The 20,484-nt window shown below is 38.6% G+C and overlaps 1 protein-coding gene across 8 annotated transcripts in view; it reads left to right on the top strand.

Annotated features, from left to right (window-relative positions):
• The window catches only part of LOC127418368 (protein diaphanous homolog 2-like), a 653,451-nt gene that overhangs the window by 573,469 nt on the left and 59,498 nt on the right, over positions 1-20,484 (top strand). For 7 of the 8 annotated variants that reach the window (XM_051658976.1, XM_051658975.1, XM_051658977.1 and 4 more), the window contains 2 exons: positions 18,208-18,300; positions 20,125-20,175. In XM_051658976.1, coding sequence (XP_051514936.1) covers positions 18,208-18,300; positions 20,125-20,175 — 144 coding nt within the window. The remainder of the gene's footprint in view (positions 1-18,207; positions 18,301-20,124; positions 20,176-20,484) is intronic. The other variant, XM_051658979.1, reaches the window with a different exon arrangement.

Below are 20,484 nucleotides of genomic sequence, written 5' to 3'. Positions count from 1 at the left end.
CTGTAGTGCATCAATTCTAATATATAACCGCATATTAGATTGTGCCGTATCAGCTGGCGGATGGTTGTGTGCCTTAAGGCAATGATAGCTTGACAAATTTCACCATCAGAATGGCCAGAGATGAGTTAGCCGTCTCTAAATATCTAACATGCGAGGAATGAAGTCACTGATTTACTGAGATAAGCATCTGTGTAAGTCATGGTGACATCCAGGAAATCCACCATATTTCCATAAGTATTGTCTGTCTGACTACAATTCAATTTAAAACTTTCTGAAGCAAAAAGTTATAGTCATTAATAGTCTGCCCCAAAACCTAGGAACTGCCACGCTGCTTAATATTTACATAGGCAGCTGTCTTTTAAGAAGGTATGCTTAAGGCTAATTTATACTTAATGGGCGAACAGGCTTTGCTTAGTTCACCTACAGAAGATGATGAAATGCAGTGGCGTTTTTGTTCTACTAATGTGTTAGGAGCCATTTACACGACAACGTTTTCAGCTAAAAACAGAAAACGTTTTATGCTTTTTGGCTGTACACGACAACGGCGTTTTGGGGCCTGAAAACACAAACTTTTGAAAACGGGTTTCAAAGTGCAAGTTTTTGAAAACGATGCTGTTACCGTCTCCGTGTAAACATACGAATTTGTGAAAACGATGGCATCATGCGCACGCGTATTACGTGTTCAGTCTATAGGCATGCCTGCAAGTACTTAAGAACAACGCACGAGACATTCAAAACTACAATGGCGGACTACATGACTGTGTTTGTGCTGCTCAAGATTTTGAGTTTATTGATGCTTCTCCAGCAAAGTGTACATTTACTGCATCACTACTACGACCAGCGATCGCCATCTTCATTGTTTGTATTCAATGCTCTGTGGAAGAATGCTTAGGTGTGCAGGCGCGTAGTGTTTCTTTACAAAGTGACATCGCCAACTACTGGCCTGAGATGCATAGTAAAGCGTTTTTAGTCGTTTTCGCGGTTCCGTGTGAACGGGGATTTTTTTGACAACGTTGTCGTCTGTACGTGAAACTTTTCAAAAACGCAAAGGAAAAACGTTGTACATTTTTAGTACATCATTGTCGTGTAAACGTACCCTTAGTTTGGTGATATTTCTCCTGTTTGTGCACATCTCTGAAATTCTTGACCTGGGAGAACTTGTCTGGTCGAAGAGCATTGATGATTGGTTAAAGCAAAGTGTGTTTTTTTTTTGTTTTATTTATTTATTTATTTTTTTATTTACAATCACGTGTGCCAGTGGAGGAGTTGTTACCTAGGTTAAAATGGATAACTTTGAAGAGTTCTGTGCAGAAGTATACTTTTTTTACATGATTCGCAAGACAAATTCCACAATGCTGCTTCGGCAAATTAGTGAAGAGAGATTAGAATTTTTAAAGTGGAAGGGGCTCCATGACAAGTTTAATAAAGCAAAGAAGTGATACAGTGCTAATAGCGGCGATCCACGGAGAGAAAATCCTGCATTATTGGCATTACTTCCACATTATTGGCTGGAACAGTACGTTAAACATGTGAGATCACCCTAAATGATGTCGCATGTAGAATAAGTGCTGGCTTTGTTCGCCTAGGGTGCTTTAGTTTGTCCAGGAGAAAAAAGTTTGGCTTTTTCCATAAATAAAGCAGTTTGATAACAGTGTTTGTTTTGCAATTCCGTTGCTTATTCGGTGGCACAGAAATTACACACTTCAGTTTAATCAACATTTCTCTCACTTTGTCTCACTATGATGAATTTACAGTACCTTAAAATGTTGTCTTGTTTTAGAACATAGCTACAGAGGCCATGATTATTTCAAGATAATAATTTCATTTTCATCTCATTAAAGGTGCATTCAGTAATTTGGGGCTAATTTAAAAAGTTTTACACATTAACAAATTAATTGTGTTTTTGTGAAGAATGATCTGAATGGTATACACTCACATGAGATAAAAAGTGTTTTTATTGTACATGGTGCGGTCACCCCTTCAATGTGTTTCCCCATGTTGAAATGACATGGTCCGCTGTGTTTCACTAAACGCTGAAGAATAAAATCCTTGCGCTTATTGGCTGCCGCTTGGCTATGCTTAGTGCAGTGTTGTTTGGTGATGCGAAGAGAATACAAAAAGAATACAATAGAATGTAATTATCGTGCTTTAGAAGCAGTGACAACAGGAGATTCAATAGCTGTACTGCCGAAGAAGCGAAAAAGGTCAGAAACAAGACAGACAAACTGGAAAAGGCAAAAAACTAGAGCGGTGCTTCCCAAACTTTTTACAGTGGTGTACCCCTCCAAACATTCAACATCCTTTCGCGTACCCCCTCTCTAGCGCATAGATAACATTCACACAAGGTATTTTGAAAATATGTATATTTAAAACAATTATCTTTGGAAAACAACTCACTTATATTAAACATGTTATATTTGTACATGTTTTGTACGTCATATTAATCATATACATATTGAATAAATGGCTTACCGATTGAGATGGGTGTGCTAGATATGATATAACTGCATAACTTGAAAACTCCCCCTCATCGTGTCGTGGTATGCAAGAATGGCGTTCGTTTCTGTGCCGGATTTACACATCATTGCAGGTACAGCATTGCTGGCTGACTTTGAGCATTGCGGGTACGTATCTGTGCAATTGTGTGGTCAGCTCAAGGTGCTTTTTTCTGTCACATTTGACACTGATAGCAAGGTTGGCCTCATTTGCAGAAAAACATCATGCAACAATATAAAAACAGGTCTCAAGCATCAAGCAAATAATAGTGAAAATTACTGCATGTGAATGTGGAAAATTATTTGGTCGCACCAGATGTCTGACACCTGTCATCAAAGCTTATGAACTTATACCTTCAGACTCGAAACTCCCTATACATCTAACCTTAAATAAAAATTAAATTTTAAACTGCAGAAAAAAACTGAAAGGACGACTAACATGTGCAAGTCTGGTAAAACAGTGAAGTATCAATTTTACTTGCGATTTTCACTAAGCTATGTCACCTAGCAGTGTTCTGGGCTGGCGAAAAAAGATACTTGTGTGATGCATGACACATGAGTAGATGCATTTTTTTTTTTTTTAAATCCCAAAAGATAGGGTTATTTCATTGCATATTATCTGACCTTTATGACACAACCATTTTGGTGTTTCTACACTAGAGGGCACACAAAATTGTGAGAAATACACTTGCGGCCTGGAATAATGTACAAATTTTGCTGTTTCGGAAGGGAATTGGTACTTTAATTCACCAAAGTGACATTCAACTGATCACAATGTGTAGTCAGGACATTACTGATATAAAAAAACAGCACCCTCACTATTTGAAAAAAGTCTTTTTTTTTTCTTTTTTTCTTTTTTTTTTTTTTTATCAAATCTAGACAGGCCCCATTTCCAGCAGCCATCACTCCAACACCTTATCCTTGAGTAATCATGCTAAATTGCTTATTTGGTACTAGAAAATCACTTGCAATTATATCAAACACAGTTGAAAGCTATTTGGTTCGTTAAATGAAGCTTAACATTGTCTTTGTGTTTGTTTTGGAGTTGCCACAGTATGCAATAGACTGGAATGTCTTAAGGTCAATATTAGGTCAAACATAGCAAAAAAGATACAGCTGTCTCTAGAAACTCATCAATCAATCATTGTTTTAAGGAATGAATGCTATATAATGCTTGAAATTGCCAAAAAATGAAGATTTCATACAAAGGTGTACACTACAGTGTTCAAAGACAAAGGAGAACTGGCTCTAACAAGGACAGAAAGAGATGTGGAAGGCCAGATGTACAACTAAACAAGAGGATAATTACATCAGAGTCTCTAGTTTGAGAAATAGATGCCTCGCATGTCCTCAGCTGACAGCTTCATTGAATTCTACCCGCTCAATACCAGTTTCATGTACAACAGTAAAGAATAGACTCAGGGGTGCAGGCCTTATGGGAAGAATTGCAAAGAAAAAGCCACTTTTGAACCAGAAAAACAAAAAGAAAAGTTAGAGTGGGCAATGAAACACAGACACTGGACAACAGATAATTGGAAAAGAGTGTTATGGATCTTAACCCCATTGAGGTTTTGTGGGATCAGCTAGACTGTAAGATGCGTGAGAAGTGCCCGACAAGACAAGTGCTACAGGAAGTGTGGGGTGAAATGTCACCTGAGTATCTGGACATTATCTTTAAATCTGTCATTGCTGCACATGGAAGATTTTTTGATGAGAACTCTTTGAAGTAGTTTAAGAAGTTTAGACTTTTTTCTTTATTTATTTTTTATTGTAATAGTAATTTTTACATTATTAATGTCCTGACTATCCATTGTGATCAGTTGAATGCCACTATGGTGAATAAAAGTACCAATTACTTTCCATAAGAGCAAAATCTGAACATTATTCCAAACCTTTGGCTGCCAGTGTACATGAACTGGGTTTGAATGTTATTTTAGAATGTGATGAAATTAAAAGAATGGTAAATCTCAGAATTTCATCCACGTACCCCCATTGTCACGTCACGTACCTCCTGGGGCACGCGTACCCCAGTTTGGGAAACACTGAACTAGAGTAAACATTGGTACGGTATACACAAGGTTGAAAGATTTGATAATGGTAGTGATGCCGATGTTGCTTCTTTTTTGTTGGACAGGTAAGGATTATTAATTGTTTAGACCACTCTCTAAAATAGTATCAGTGGAATTTACAGAAAACTCATACAAGTTTCCCTCTAACATTTTAAAATTATGTGTGTAGTCGACATATGTTAGTAATGGACAGTTTTCAGCAGTGTTTACAAATGCAACCAGAAAAGAACATGTAATTTTATTTCCTTTGTTATCACAGCTATAGTAAGGGGGGCCCATTTTCCTCCACCTCTATGAAATGGCAAATGTCTTCATTCGTTTAGTAGCTTGGCACAGCGATTGTTGTGGATTTTGAGTAAACCATGACGTTGGTTTGCTTGGAAACAAAACGAGTTCTCCAAATACAGTATTCATGGACATGCTAAATTTGATCATCAAAAACAATTCTAATATTTCCTTTACCTTGACATTCTGTATCGCTAGGTAATTGAGGTTTATTTCATGCTAAGCAGTTCTCTAATAAAGGTAATAACTGTCTTTAGAAATAACATGAAATGTAGACAGTCTCCAAAGATTATTGAAATGAGGGACAATAATAATTTGTCCTTAACTGCAGAAGTCTGTTTGCTTGAATTCTGACATTTGTTTTTAGGCAAAGCAATTATATTATAGTAGTAATAAATAACTTTAGAAATTACCTCAAACTCCGACATTTTCCAGATGCAAATTATATTCCAGAGCTGGCGGGGGCAGCAGAGATGATCATGCTTATCCACATCGATAGATGACAGTACTGCGTCTAACACCACTGCTGTATGAGTACTTAAAGTACACGAAGAAGAGCAATGCTAATGCTAGCTAGAGAACTACTGAATGCCCTTTAATTTCATCTCGTTTTCCTTTAGGGAACATTTCTTTGGAGTTTGCATCTGCAAATAAATGTAATTATTTTTCTAAATAAGTTTTTTTTTTTTTTTTTTTTTTTATATAATAAATTTTTTGTGTAGCAATTGCTAATTAGGTTAGCACTAAATGTCCTAATCACTTTAAGCCTTTTTAACTTTATTTAGCTGGCCAAGGTAGCTCCCTTAGGTCAAGGTAGAAATGAGAGGATACATCTGAGAATCCATCCATTCCTCCACCACCGTCCTGCTCGCTGAGCACGTTCACACTGTTGCATGTCATTAATTTACAGCCACGGGTGATCTACATTTTGATAATTCCTTGTCAAGAGTTCGGACCTGGAGAGCCACTCCACAGTCACTCAGAAATAATTAAGCTCACCACATAGAGCACGAAATTCACACTGTCTAAGCCTAAACCCTTGGCGAAGAAAGTTAATGATGTTAATAGAAAGGACGACTGTGTTTGCAACACAGGTGTGTCATTTGTCAGACAGAAAGATTAAAATAGAGGGTTTTCTTTCAAAGAAAATAATAAGAGATATGTCTTTGTCTTGTCTTTAACAAGATCAACACTTTTGGTGTCGGACATGGTTGATGATTTATGAAGTGTATTCTCAGATAAGCGAAGCTCATGTGGCCTGTGATCTCAGTCATCAGATGACAGGGAGAGCAGGCAACAGTCACTAAGCATCACCAACCTGATAAACCACTGTTGTGATTTATTAGCATATGGAAAAATGTCACGAAAAATGTCGGCCATGTACCATAGATAGTTATCTTTTATTTCTCCTTGTGCATTGGATGGAAAGAATACAGAATAGAAGAATAGAATAGAACGCCTTTATTGTCATTGCACATCTGACATACAATGAAATTTGCTGTGCAGCTCCTAAAATGGTTCATCTAATGATCCACTCATGTGCACACACACACACACACACACTCAAAATACATACTTAAAATAAATACATAAAAATTAATGTTAATGTAATTAATGTAATTAAAAGAGATGCATATCTGAAGCTACTATTGCACATTGTACCAAGTGCTATTGCACCTTATAAAAATATTATTGCACGTTATATACAGAAATTTTCAGAGGTTATTTCAAATTTCCTCTTTGTATGAATTACTATTCCAGTTGTTAGTCCTATGGTGTGGAGTATTGTGATAATGTTGGTCTGGTGGTGGTAAGGGGACAGTGTTTTATGGAGTTCAGTTCAGTAATGGCTCTAGGATAGAAACTGTTTTTAAGCCTGGATTTACGGGTCTTTAAGGTCCTGTAACACCTTCCAGATAGCAGCAGAGAGAAGAGATGATGATGGGGTGAGTTTCATCCTTCAGAATGCTGCTGGTTCTGCGGAGGTAGCGTGATCTGTATGTGTCTTCCAGTGAGGTCAGGGGGAGTCCAATTATTTTCTGGGCTGTGTTTATGACTCTCTGGAGAGCTCTCCTGTCTGCTGCTGAACAGTTTCCATACCATACTATAGAGCAGTGGTAGAAGGACACAAGCAGCTTCACAGACAGGTTGGTTTTCCTAATTGTCTTTAGAAAATAGAGCTGCTGTTGAGCCTTCCTGACCAAGGCAGTGGAGTTTATTGTCCATGTGAGGTCCTCTGTGATATGGGTTCTTAGAAACTTGAAGCTGGAAACCCTCTCCACTTCTTCTTTGATGTTTGGAGGAGCGAGGTCCTTGCAGTGTCACCTAAAGTCTATGATGCTTTGTTTTTTTATGTTCAATGACTAGATTGTTTTCTGTACGCCTTCCTACCAGTTTGCAGACTTCATCTCTGCAGGCTGTATTGTGCCCATTCGAGATCAGTCCCACCACTGTTGTGTCATCTGCAAATGTAATTATTGTGTTTGTGGGATGTGTAGGGATTCAGTCATATGTGTAAAGGGAATAGAGGAGGGGACTCGTATGTGAATGGCTTGACCTCTCAAAAGCCAGGGCTGCTATATGGTAGTCAATTAATCAGTTAAAATGTAGTAGTAGAAGTGCTACTATTTCTAGAGCTTACACTTACCCTTTCCCTCTTCTCTGTCTGGTTGAGTATTGAACCGGTTTTCCTTTATCAGGGTAAAGTAAACAGTTAATGCTAAAACCAGTTGGTACAAACCGTTTTTTATTAGCTTATCCAATGTGTGCAAGTGTTGCGCATGTCTGTTTACATTTCATGGAAATGTGGTTTTCTTGCTTAGCCTGGATTTTTTGTTTTTTTAATAAGCTGATTTTTGAGAGATGTTGGTGTGCAACAAGTGTGTTTACACTCATTTCCCTCCTCCCAAATCAAACATCTCCAACCTCTTAATGCTGAGCCATACAGAATCCATCCAGATGGAGGCTTTATTTTTGTTTTCGTTTCTTTACTTATTCATGCATGCAGCTATTCGGGGAAGCACAGGAGTTTTCATCTCACCGGTGCTTGTAAATTGCCACGCCATCTAATCCACTTCCATTTCCTCCCAGCCAACTAATCAAGTGACATGTAATGCGGAACAGGCAGAACCTGGGTGGAGTAGTTATCTGCTCTGGCCACCTCTAAACACCAATCTCATTGGCCGTAATGCTCAAGCCCTCAGTCCAGCCTCCATGTCCCCTTTCCGCTCCTCGTTGTCTAAGGCTCAGACCCCTTGGAGCCTATCTGAACTTGAAGAGGGAGTGCCCCGCTCAAGGAGGGGATGTGTGAGCATCCCTAATTAAATTACACACAGACATAAGTGGGTTTTCACATCAAGCTGTTCCAGCGAAATGCTCCAAAATGCCTGTCTGGTGCCACATCCATCTTCCTCATTACTTCCGAGTCCGGTTTTCTCGCTGCTGGTCTCATTTCTGAGTGCTTTGGAGCTCTCACTCCAGCAGGCCAGCTGACAGGTCATGGTGTCAGATCTCATGTCAGATCCTCTAGAGAGACAGCACCTCATAACAGGTGCAAGGCTGGAACTGGCAGGACTTTTGACTGTGCTGCTAATGCACTCTCAATGGCACTAGTGAAAGAGAAACTCTCAGACAAAGAGTGGCAGGCGGGAAAACAACACTTCAGAGAATGAATTAGCCTATGATGCACCTGACTTATAAGAACAGGCCTGCTCAAGCTTCTTTCACAACATATGCACAAGGTTAATTGAACAGGTGTCTTTCTTCAGGGTAACAGATGGATTAATATATGTTTTCAAAAAAAAAAAAAAAATCTGAAGGACAAGAATGGACAAAGAGAGTGAAAGTTTCACACATTCCCCCTTCTTCTCAAGCAGGGAGACTGTAAGTCTCTTTTTTAGCTCTTATTAATTTGGAAATGAGAGTTTTGGATCCATGGTTGTGGGCTGGTCAATGGGAGGACACAGTAATGCTACAGATAGAATGTCCTCTAGATGGATCCTTGCTGAATTAAAAGGCAAAAGTTTTCTGCAGTAGGCTTTTTAACCTCCCTGGAGCAATAGTTTTCATGAGAACCAACAGACATTAAACAGTTAGTTCACCCAAAAATGAAAATGTTCTCTTCATTTACTCATCCTCGTGCTATCCCAGATGTGTATGACTTTCTTTCATCTGCTGAACACAAATGAAGATATTTTACATAATATCTCAGCCCTGTAGTTCCATACAATGCAAGTGAATGGGTGCCAAAATTTGGAACTTCCAAAATCCATATAAGGGAAACATGAAAGTAATCCAGACGACTCTGGTGGTTAAATACATATCTTCTGAAGTGATCGGATAGGTGTAAGTGAGAAACAGATCAATTTTTAAGTCATTTTTCCTTCACTTTCACTTTCTCCTTCTATTTTTGTTGATTCACATTCTTCATGCATATCGCCCCCTACTGGGCAGGGAGGATAATTTATGATAAAAATGACTTAAATATTGATCTGTTTCTCACCCACACCTATCATATCATGTCTGAACACATGGATTAAACCACTGGAGTCATATGGATTACTTTTATGCTGCCTTGATGTTGATTTTGGAGATTCAAAATGTTGGCACCCATTCACTTGTATTGTGAGGACCTACAGTGCTGAAATATTCTTCTAAAAATCATAATTTGTGTTCTGCAGAAGAAAGAAAGTCATACACATCTGGGAAGCCAGGAGAGTGAGTAAATTATAAGAGAATTTTCATTTTTGGGTGAATTATCCCTTTAAGTTCTCAATCGATCCTTGGTGTTTTCACTCAACACCGTGGAGGGGTGACTGATAGCAAATTGGATTTATGAACAGAGCTTGTTGACACCGCTGCATAATTGTTGTAATGGCATGCTTTGATGTGTAGAAATGAGGCATGGTGCCTAATACAGATTGGAGTGTGTGTTCCCCTCTCTGTGGAATTTGGAGAAAACAGTGGCTCAAAATGTATATGGACATTTAAGCCACACTTAAAATAAATGAATTCCATTGCATTTGATAACCAAATATGAACCCAAGGGCATCTGCAAACAAATGATGCTAGAACGGTCTTCACTTTTCTTAGACAATTTTGTAATTACTTACTGAATGGTCCCAAAATCATTTTTAGTGGATGTTTGAAGTCAGTTCCCCTCAAGTTCACACAGGTGCCCTAGCAGAGTAACAGTTTTATTTCATCTTGTTACTTTTTCCGATACTTTTGATCTTAATTTTGAACAATATATCTATTGCTTTATCATTTAATCCTGGAAGCATATTTTAGCATATTTTAGGTTTTGCTTGAATAGTGTGCTTGTGCTATGTTTTCTTACAATAAATGTGACTTTTTTTATCTATACATTGGCATTCAAGTGTTCATATACTTTTTGGAGACACTGTATTTTAATTCTTGTGGTTTATAAATGTCCCTGAGCTATTCCTTTTAGTTATATTGCTTTATTTTTCAGAGGTGGCTGTGACTCTTAAATTAGGTCAGAGAGACATATAATGGACAATGTAGTGCCACAAAAGACATCTGGCTCTTATGCGTGCCTCAGTTTGACGGACGTTAATGCATGACACAGCCTTTATCCTCAGCATGCACTCACCTGTAAACAGACTGAACTCTTGACATGCCTTTCTGATAGTCTATGGCTTCTCTTTACACTCCATTCTGCAATCTGTGGTGTGCAGGGCGATTTAATATACCCCATAATCTCATAAGCCTGTAGATTTGGTTTACTTGCTGCAAAGTCAGTGTTCTTGCAAATCTCAGTTACATATGCAGTGGCTGAGAGACATTACCAGATGCCTGGTGTCGATACAAGACATTAGAAAGGAGAGGATAGAAGTTGTGTGGCCAAGCGTGCACGTGCATACTTTGTAGAAATAATTAAATGTCAACCAGCTCACTCCGTTGAGTGCCTCACTGGGGGGATTTTACGACCTGCACAGTCACGCTTCGGCAGCCCTTTTCCATGACTCAGTCCTTCAGATGTTGTGATGGCACACATACTTGCATTTACACACACATTCTGAGCATACACAAACTCCTTCTATTAAACACTACTCCCCCACTGCCTCCTCTTACTCGTTGTGACACTTGACTTTGCTTCTCTCTTCACCTATTTCTCTCCCCCTGTGCTGTGAAAGATAAGCTCCTACCCTCTGCCAGGATGTTTGTTTGGGAAGCTAATCTGATGTATGAAGTTCACAAATCCGGCAGAGGTCTGTGCTTGTTATCCTCTAATTAAAAATGTGATAGTGCACATAAATATATTGGAGAGACTGAACAGGGCCCCAGGGCATTCTGGTACATTTGGCAGGAGCCTGAGGGGCAAGAAACCACCTGATATTGTGACAGTAAAGAGACAGATACTGTAGCTAAAAGGGACTGACAACAGTGGGGATAGAAATAGAAGGCTAGCACTTAGAAATATGCTTTTTGAGCTTGGGTTGTAAAACAAGGTTTTTTCAGTTATTAAAATAACAAGAAAAGAATAGAAAAAAATAAATAAATAAAAAAAACTAACAAGTGATGTGCATCTAGAAATATATTGACAACATTCAATAGTTCAGGGATAGTGATAGTTCACCCAAAAATGAAAATTCTGTCATCATTTACTCACCCTCATGCCATTTAGATGTGTATGACTTTCTTCAGCAGAGCACAAATGAAGAATTTTAGAAAAAAATATCTCAGCTCTGTTGGTCCATACAGTGCAAGTGAATGCTGGTCAGACATTTTAACTCCAAAATTCACATAAAGGAAACATAAAAGTAATCCATACAACTCCAGTAGTTAAATCAATATCTTTAGAAGCAATATAATAGGTGTGAGTGAGAAACATAACAATATTTAAGTCCTTTTTTACTCTAAATCTCCACCTTAACTTCCACTTTCAGGCACCACATGTGACTTTCAGATGTAAAAGTGAAAGTGGAGATTTAGAGAAAAAAAAAGGACTTCAATTTTTATTAGTTTTTCATCCACACCTATTATATCACTTCTGAAGATGATATGGATTTAACTACTGGAGACAAATGGATTACTTTTATGCTTCCTTTATGTGATTTTTGGAGCATCAACTGTCTGGTCACCATTCACTTGCATTGTATGGACCTATAGAACTGAGATATTCTTCTAAAAATATTAATTTGTGTCCTGCAGAAGAAATAAACTCTTACACATCTGGGATGGCATGAAGGTGAGTAAATGATGAGATAATTTTCATTTTTGGGTAAATTATCCCTTTAATGTTTATGTATTTGCTCAGAAATGGCTTAAAAGAGTGTTTTCCCCAAAGAGCGACCATTATAAACCAAACAGCCATTGTTGCCAAGTGGATTACAAATGCTAGTAAAATATAGTTAAAAAATAGTTAAGCCATGTCAATCCAGTGTTTATCACAAAATCAAGACAAGAGTGATATTTAATAACTGTCATTCGTATGCACCATTATAACAATACATTGTGGTGATCAGCATTATTTAGCTCATATAATTTTGCTAAAACAATATAAATTACAGTATATAAAATGGCATGATGTTGTGATGATGCATACAAACTGCTGAGACAGTGGTTTAAACTGCATCATTGAATTGGACAGTTTAAAAGAGCTGATTTGCGAAAATGAATCAAATAACTCTATCAGCATTTTTTGCTACTGACGCTTAAATAAAGACAATATTCCAATACCTCTGCATTAGCGCTCTCATGCTAAACCACTCGCACAGACTTTAAGAAATTGAATAGCCAAATAAAATTGACATTAAAATCATTGTGATAGCCACAATGTTTGGTAGTTTAGAATCTGCAACAAAATTAGAACTGTATAGTAAATATTTAATTTATGGCATAGTCCTGCATAGGTCTTTTATTTCACGGTTTCTTTTGTTTCTTTGAAGACTGTGATTAGAACTGTTTGCCCTGGGTTTTATCAGCTCGAAATAACACAAAACAAAATAGGGCATAATCATCTCAGGGGTTTGCCTTAAGGATCTGTTCCTTAAATAATGTAACATTAGACTTTTATTTTCAAGTTTGTTTCTTCTGGTTTTGCTCTTGTAAAAAATTATGTGCTTTTAATACACTGCCTGCTGATGAGACAGAGAAATAATGTTGACCATATGTTCTTGCAGTTTCTCTCAGATCCATGTGGAGAGATCATGGGTCCAGCTGGTTCTAGTGGAAGAATGGCCCAACAGGATATTGTTAATGGAGCAGTCATGGGTCACTTGGGAGCATGTTTCCCATTTTAGTAATTTTACTTTCTTGTGTCTGAGATCCTCTGAACCCAGCCTTCCCAGCTCTCCTGTCCTGGCCATTGCAGATGATGAATTGTGCTACAGTTAAGCAAGCAAAGAAGTAGGACAAATTGATCAAAGTGTCAGGTGCCCCTTGTGATGTCTAAGTCTCCAAAAAGACGGAAATGAAGGAGCTGTCGAGAAGTTTCCAGAATCATGTTGCTTCTAATAAATGTTTACCTGCCCCTAAACACCCAGCTTGGGCATCAGATGGATGTAAACGTGTTTTGGGGACACTAACTAACTTTCACATGCAGCTACTTTAGGAACTGTCATTGCTTCCTGAGGGCGATGGCACACTAGGTGGAAAGAGCCAGTGAGAAGCATGTCCCGTTTTAAACTAATGAGCAAAGCTATCAGCCAAGGTGTTGAGGAGCAATTAGAGATAAGCCATGCTTGTTCTGCTCTGGTTTGTTTTGGAACAGTAAGTTTAATTAGCTTGATTTAATCTAGGTAGCTGTGAAACACAGCATGCTATGTGAACTGCTTTGATTTTGGAGTAACCCTGAAAAGGGTCCAGAATATAAAACAATACAGTAGGAGCCAAGACAGAAATGAACACAAATCATTTGATTCTCATTTTATTCACCCTCTGCTTCTGTGTGCTCATTTTTTAATCATAATATTAAGGCTTTGTTTAATATGTATGGTTGTATAAGTGGATACGCTGCTTTCAGAGAAAAAAATATTCATGCAGTTCTGCCTCAGTGTAGAGAGTGTGTGGCATTTTCTGAAATTAATTATGTAGCCGTGTCAACTTTTTTCCTCTTTATAAATTCAATTTTCTGACCATCAACTACTTTGAATGCGCGAGGAAACAAAAGATTGATTAACACGCCTGAAGCTGCTGCCTAAAGCTACTGGCATCTCCGCCACAGACATTTTCTCTCTGCCAAGGCAGATGTCGAAATCCCAACCCATTCACTAAATATTTCCCAAGAGCTGCTCGATCATGTGCACAAAAGGTTTGATGAAACGATCCCACACACAACAATAAGTCACCGTAATGATTCTAGTTTAAAATAATGCCTCTGCTGGACCACTATGATGTAGTGGGGACCCTACAGTAGGTCTCATTAATGCTGGGTAAAGATAGATGACCCAAATAAAAGACCAAAAGCTTATTTTTGAACCCTATCGTTGACCGATGCTTTGGAGATTCTGTGCCATATGCTCATGCTGAAAGAAATCTTTACTTTAAATATTTCAAAACTTGCGGATGTCAGAGGAATGTATTAAGGCAACACTCTTATCCAACCATCTTAAGCATTGTGTGAGTATAAAAGAGGGAAATTGTTGTGTTATTGTGTCTTATTCCTGCAAATGTATAACTGACATTTAACTGATATATTTGGAAAGTTGACATATCCTGCAGTGTGACAGGCATTTATAATAATAATAATAATAATTACTATTATTATTATTATTATTATTAATAATAATAATAATAATTAATTAATTAATTAATTATATCTTTTAAATTACATTATACATGCAACTTTTATGGTCTTAAATTAATTGAGAGACTACATGAAATATTTGCACTTTAAAAAATTGTCACACATTTACATATTTACATTTAGTAATTTAGCAGACACCTTTATCCAAAGCAACTTATAAATGAGGAACATAGCAAGCAATTTGTCATACAAAGTTCAACAACATCTACAGCGTTGTACTGCCAAGCTCTGAAGGTGGCTGGAGTAGTATAGGTACTAGAGCAGAAGAAAGAGACAGAGAAAGAGTTTTTGTTTTTGTTTTGTGTACAGTAAGTACAAGTTAAGTTCAATAGTAAGTGCAATTAGTGTGGATTGGTTAAGTGCTCACGGAACAGATGTGTTTTCAGCTGGTTCTTGAATGATGAGATGGTATCAGCAGATCGTGTGGAGGTTTCAAGCTCATTCCACCACAGTGGAACAGAGAAAGTGAAAGATTATGAAATAGAATTTGAGCCTCTTTGTGATGGGACCACCATGTGCCGCTCATTCATAGATCACAGAGAGCGAGTTGGAGCATAGACCTGGAGATGTGAATTGAAGAGGGTGGGTTCCACTGGCTGTCCTGAACCCAGAGTCAAAGCCTTGAATTTGATGTGGGCAGCTACAGGTAGCCAGTGAAGTGAAATCAAGAGTGGGACGACATGAGTCCTTTTTGGCTGATTGAAGACCAGACGCGCTGCTGAATTCTGCACCATCTACAGTGGCTTAATTGTGTTAGCTGGCAGGCCAGCCAACAAAGTATTACAGTAGTCCAGTCTTGAAATGATCAGAGCTTGGACCAGGAGCTGTGCAGCATATTCAGACAGAAAAGGTCTGATTTTCCTAATGTAGTAGAGCGCAAATCTGCAAAACCGGGTGATTGATGAGATGTGGGTGGTAAAATTAAGCTAGTCATCTATCACCACTCCCAGGTTCCAATCTTTTCTGGTTGGTGTTAGTGTAGTTGACCCAAGATGAATAGTGAAGTTGTGGTCAACAGATGGGTTGGCTGGGATCACATCTGTTTTGGCAAGGTTGAGCTGAAGAAGGCATTTCTTCATTCAGGACAAAATGTCAGAGAAGCAGGCAGAGATATGAGCTGAGGCAGTAGGGTCATCAGGCTGGAACGACAGGTAGAGCTGCATGTCATCTGCGTAGCAGTGGTAGGAAAAGCCATGTGCCTCAGTGATCGGTCCGAGTGATGTTGTGTATATAAAGAAGAGAAAGGGTCCAAGCACTGATCCTTGAGGAACACCAGTGGTCAGCTGGTGTGACTTGGACACCTCTCCTCTCCAAGAGACCTTGAAAGATCTGACAGTGAGGTATGATGGAGTTAGCTCTTGCCAGCTGCAGGATTTCAGCTGCTGACAAGAGGGCAGTCTCTGTTGAGTGTCCTTTTTTGAAGCCAGACTGATGTCTGTCGAGTAGGTTGTCTGTGAGAGAAAAGTAGACATCTGGTTGAATACGACCCTCTCAATAGTTTTTGACAGGAAAGGTAGCAGAGAGAATGGTCTGTAGTTGTCGCCTACTGTCGGGTTATGAGTTGGTTTTTTGAGCAGTGGGGTTACTCAAGCCTGCTTTAATGTATTGGGAAAGTTGCAGAGGTCAGAGAAATGTATTAAGGCAACACTGTTAACCAACCATCTTAAGCACTGTGTGAGTATAAAAGGGGAAAAGTGTTGTATAACTGACTTTTAACTGATATTTTTGGAAAGTTGACATCCTGCAGTGTGACAGGCATTTATAATTACTACTACTACTACTAATAATAATAATTAGTAGTAGCAGTAGTAGTTAAAATAGTTGAAAATTAACTACTGAAGGCTATATATATATATATATATATATATATATATATATATATATATATATATATATATATATATATATATATATATATATATATGTATATATATATATATATATATATATATATATATACATACACTACCGGTCAAAAGTTTTGAAACACTTGACTGAAATGTTTCTCATGATCTTAAAAATCTTTTGATCTGAAGGTGTATTTTTAAATGTTTGAAATTAGTTTTATAGACAAAAATATAATTGTGCTTCCATATTCATTTATTTCATTATAAAACTAAAATGTAATAAAAATAAATAAATAAAAAAAACAGTTGTTGAAATTGATGACTTGGACCAAATAATAAAGAAAAATAGTCAATAAGTGCCCAACTTAGATGGGAACTACTTCAATACTGTTTAAAATGCATCCCAGGGTGATACCTCAAGAAGTTGGTTGAGAAAATGTCAGGAGTACATGTCTGCAAATTCTACGCAAAGGGTGACTACTATGAAGATGCTAAAATATAACACAGTTTTGATTTATTTTGGATTTTGTTTAGTCACAACATAATTCCCATTGTTCCATTTATGTTATTCCATAGTTTTGATGACTTTACTATTATTCTAAAATGTGAAAAAAATTATAATAAAGAATGAGTAAGTGTTTCAAAACTTTTGACCGGTAGTGTATATATATATATAAAAAACTTGAAAATTATGAAAATAAAAACAGTGACCAGTGACAGGGCCTAATATATACACTCTTCCTTATACTGTATATTCATACATATTTTAACCTAATATCTTGTTAGCCTAACATCATAATTACCCCATGGAGATGTTATGTATCAATTACCCATATTCTAATCAGGGAAATTAACAAATCAAAAATGTTGTTTTCTTCCTGGGTTTATTCCTTTCAATTGACAGACCCGCTGGCCTCATTGTCTCTTAGAAGTTAAACCATATTTGCTGTGGAGACACATAGCATTTTAGTGGCACAGCTGTTTTTGAGGCACATCCCACTATCATCGAACAATGATAAAAAGCTTCTGTATTGACCGGCACCACACTAAATCTTCATAAAGAGCACTTAGCTCCCCTGTGCAAGCCGCAGAACGAATACCTGTCAATGGCCATCAGTGAACATTTTCATCCTTTGGCTTCTCTCCATTTGTTAGCTGCCATTTCTAGGCATTCATGCCTTTAGGGAGCCACACTGTTCTCTTTGCCCTCTGCCCCATTCACCTCACCTTACTGCAATCCCTTTTTTGGCATTTAATTTTACTCCCAGTCTCTTAGTTTGTTGGAGCCTGGCATGGATTGGGTCTAACTGTGCAAATGCACATATCTATGCAACTATTTTACACAAACATCATTCATCATAAGTTCACATTTTTATATATATATTAAGAGTAACAAAGATAAGGTGGGTTATAGGTGGGCTATCAATCTGAGATAGTTCTGCATAAAAATGCAGCCAATTACATGTAATCTAGGCCTGGATAAAAAGTGTTTGTATAAGAATGACACTAGCCTTGCTGCAAATGCTCTTAGGTTACAGTGCATCTTTAAGGATATGTTTGGAAAATTGTGAACACCTGTGAAACTGAATGAGACCTTCTTCTATGCACATAAATACTAAACTTGCACATTCATTAGTGAATAAGACCCAGTGTGTGGATCTGTAAGTGTGAGTAGAAGTGTATGTGAGTGTGTTGTATGTGAAACTAAGCTCTGACACTCTACTCTGTCCTTCTTACAGAAGGTGACGAGACAGGCGTGATGGACAGTCTGATGGAGGCCCTGCAGTCTGGAGCAGCCTTCCGTGATCGCAGGAAACGAACCCCACGCAACGGTAAGCCCACTTCCTCCATCCGTATTTCTACTGACACCAGCCGCCCACACGTGCACTTCTTCTTGCTTTACATTCCATCACACCTTTAATAATGCTGAACCGAAATACCGTTTCCCTGCACACTTTTAAAATTAGCTCACTTGGGGGGCCTGGGTAGCATCAGTAAAGATGCTGACTACCACCCCTGGAATCGCGAGTTCGAATCCAGGGTGCTGAGTGACTCCAGCCAGGTCTCCTAAGCAACCAAACTGGCCCGGTTGCTAGGGAGGGTAGAGTCACATGGGGTAACCTCCTCGTAGTCCCAATAATGTGGTTCACTCTCGGTGGGGCGCATGGTGAGTTGTGCGTGGATGCTGTAGAGAATAGCATGAAGCCTCCACACGTGCTATGTCTCCACGGTAACACGCTCAACAAGCCACGTGATAAGATGCGCGGATTGACGGTCTCAGACACAGAGGCAACTGAGATTCGTCCTCTGCCACCCGGATTGAGGCGAGTCAATATGCCACCACGAGGATTTAGAGTGCATTGGGAATTGGGTATTCCAAAAAGGGGAGACATTTTTTTAGCTCACTTTATTGCCCTTCTAGGCCTCTGTTTTGAAACTTTTCAATACGTTTTCATATTGGATTCATTGCTGCATTCCCATTCATAAGTCACTGATTACAGAAATTGATTGTAGACTCTGGGTCCTTGGAGGATGGTTTAACATAATCTTATGTTAACATATTCCATCCTGCCATGATGAATTGAGCACATCCAGGGGGTAGGAAACCGACCACCTGCTGTAGGTGCTTTGCCGAACTGAAATGCCAAGGACGGGCAGACAAATGTCTATAACCGCTCTAGCTTTCCAGAAAAGCTACTGTGGCCTCAATAAGTCACTCTTTTCCCAAAGTCCTTGTCCATGCATGCTTACTGTGCATAAACTTGCTTCTGTCATTAGAAATACTCCTGGGATGTAGTGAGCTATATGTTGTGACAAAAAAAAACAAAAAAAAAAAAACAGCATAATTATCAAGAGAGCCAAATGAGAAAAAATGCCACTTACAACGACATCACTGCTCAGTCTGAGAGGAGGAAATTTGTGAGGAAAGCTTTGATCACAACAACTGCATCTAATCTGTATAACATGTTGTTAGGGTTGACACACCTATCCCACTTTCACCAGGACCACTGATTTGTCCCACAGTGCTTAACTTCATCTCATCTCACCAAAAGTTCTTGCCATGATCCCTTGTGTCAATGCGGGGTCTAATAAGAGGGCATGAATAAGAAAGGTGTCATGCTGTATCAAACCTGTCTCCCACTCAGCGGGGCTGTGAAGGCCCCCATGTGCTGCCCCCCTGACAGAGCCTGCCAGCCACTGCCAGGGAAAGAAAGCAGCATGCTCACAGCTCAACTACTACATCCAGCGCTGCGGACCAATCTCCCTGACATCTGTTTGAAAAAGACTGACATTTAGGAATGAAGAGAGTGTGTAGATTAAACCTCACTTTCTGCACCGTGCTCTTTCTCTTTATTCTGTTTTATAGTTGGTCTCTTCTCTCTGGCTTTCTTTTTCTTGTCGTCTTTTTCCCCTTCACCCTCTCTCTCGCTCTCTCTCTCTCTCTCTCTCTCTCTCTCTCTCTTATTCAGTCTCTTTCTTTTTTATTTGATGAGTGTGTGGGCTGAGGTTTGACAACACTGAGTTTTGGAGTGGATAATTGGTTACGAACTCCTGAAATACCTCTTGTTTGACGTCTCTCCCATTCTCTCTCTCTCTCTCTCTCTCTCTCTCTCTCTCTCTTCTGTCTGTCAATTTCCACTTTGTCAATGTTGCAGGTGATCAAAGCCCTTCCTGTTCTGCACCTCGGTGGCCAGGTGCTAACCATGGTAACAAAATGTTTACCTGCCTTTACCCCGCTCTCTTCCCTTCAACACTTGCTTTTTGCCCAGACTCTACTACATCTGGGTCAAACTCTAAATTAACTATACTGAGCTCCAAACTGGATATGCACTTTCAGGTTTTCCTTTAGTAAGCTGGTCTCTTAGACTTTGTTCAGACAGGCAGCAACAATTTGACTCAAATCAATTTCGCTGTTTGAAAACCAGAATGTTAATATTGGAAAATTATTGGAAAACTCCAACTTAAATCAGATTTTGTTTAAAAAAGTGAGTGAAAATGAGTGAACTTGGACACAA

This window comes from Myxocyprinus asiaticus, chromosome 27 (assembly GCF_019703515.2).
Source record: "Myxocyprinus asiaticus isolate MX2 ecotype Aquarium Trade chromosome 27, UBuf_Myxa_2, whole genome shotgun sequence".
Lineage (NCBI taxonomy): Eukaryota > Metazoa > Chordata > Actinopteri > Cypriniformes > Catostomidae > Myxocyprinus > Myxocyprinus asiaticus.
This window is presented reverse-complemented; position numbering and strand designations above follow the sequence as displayed.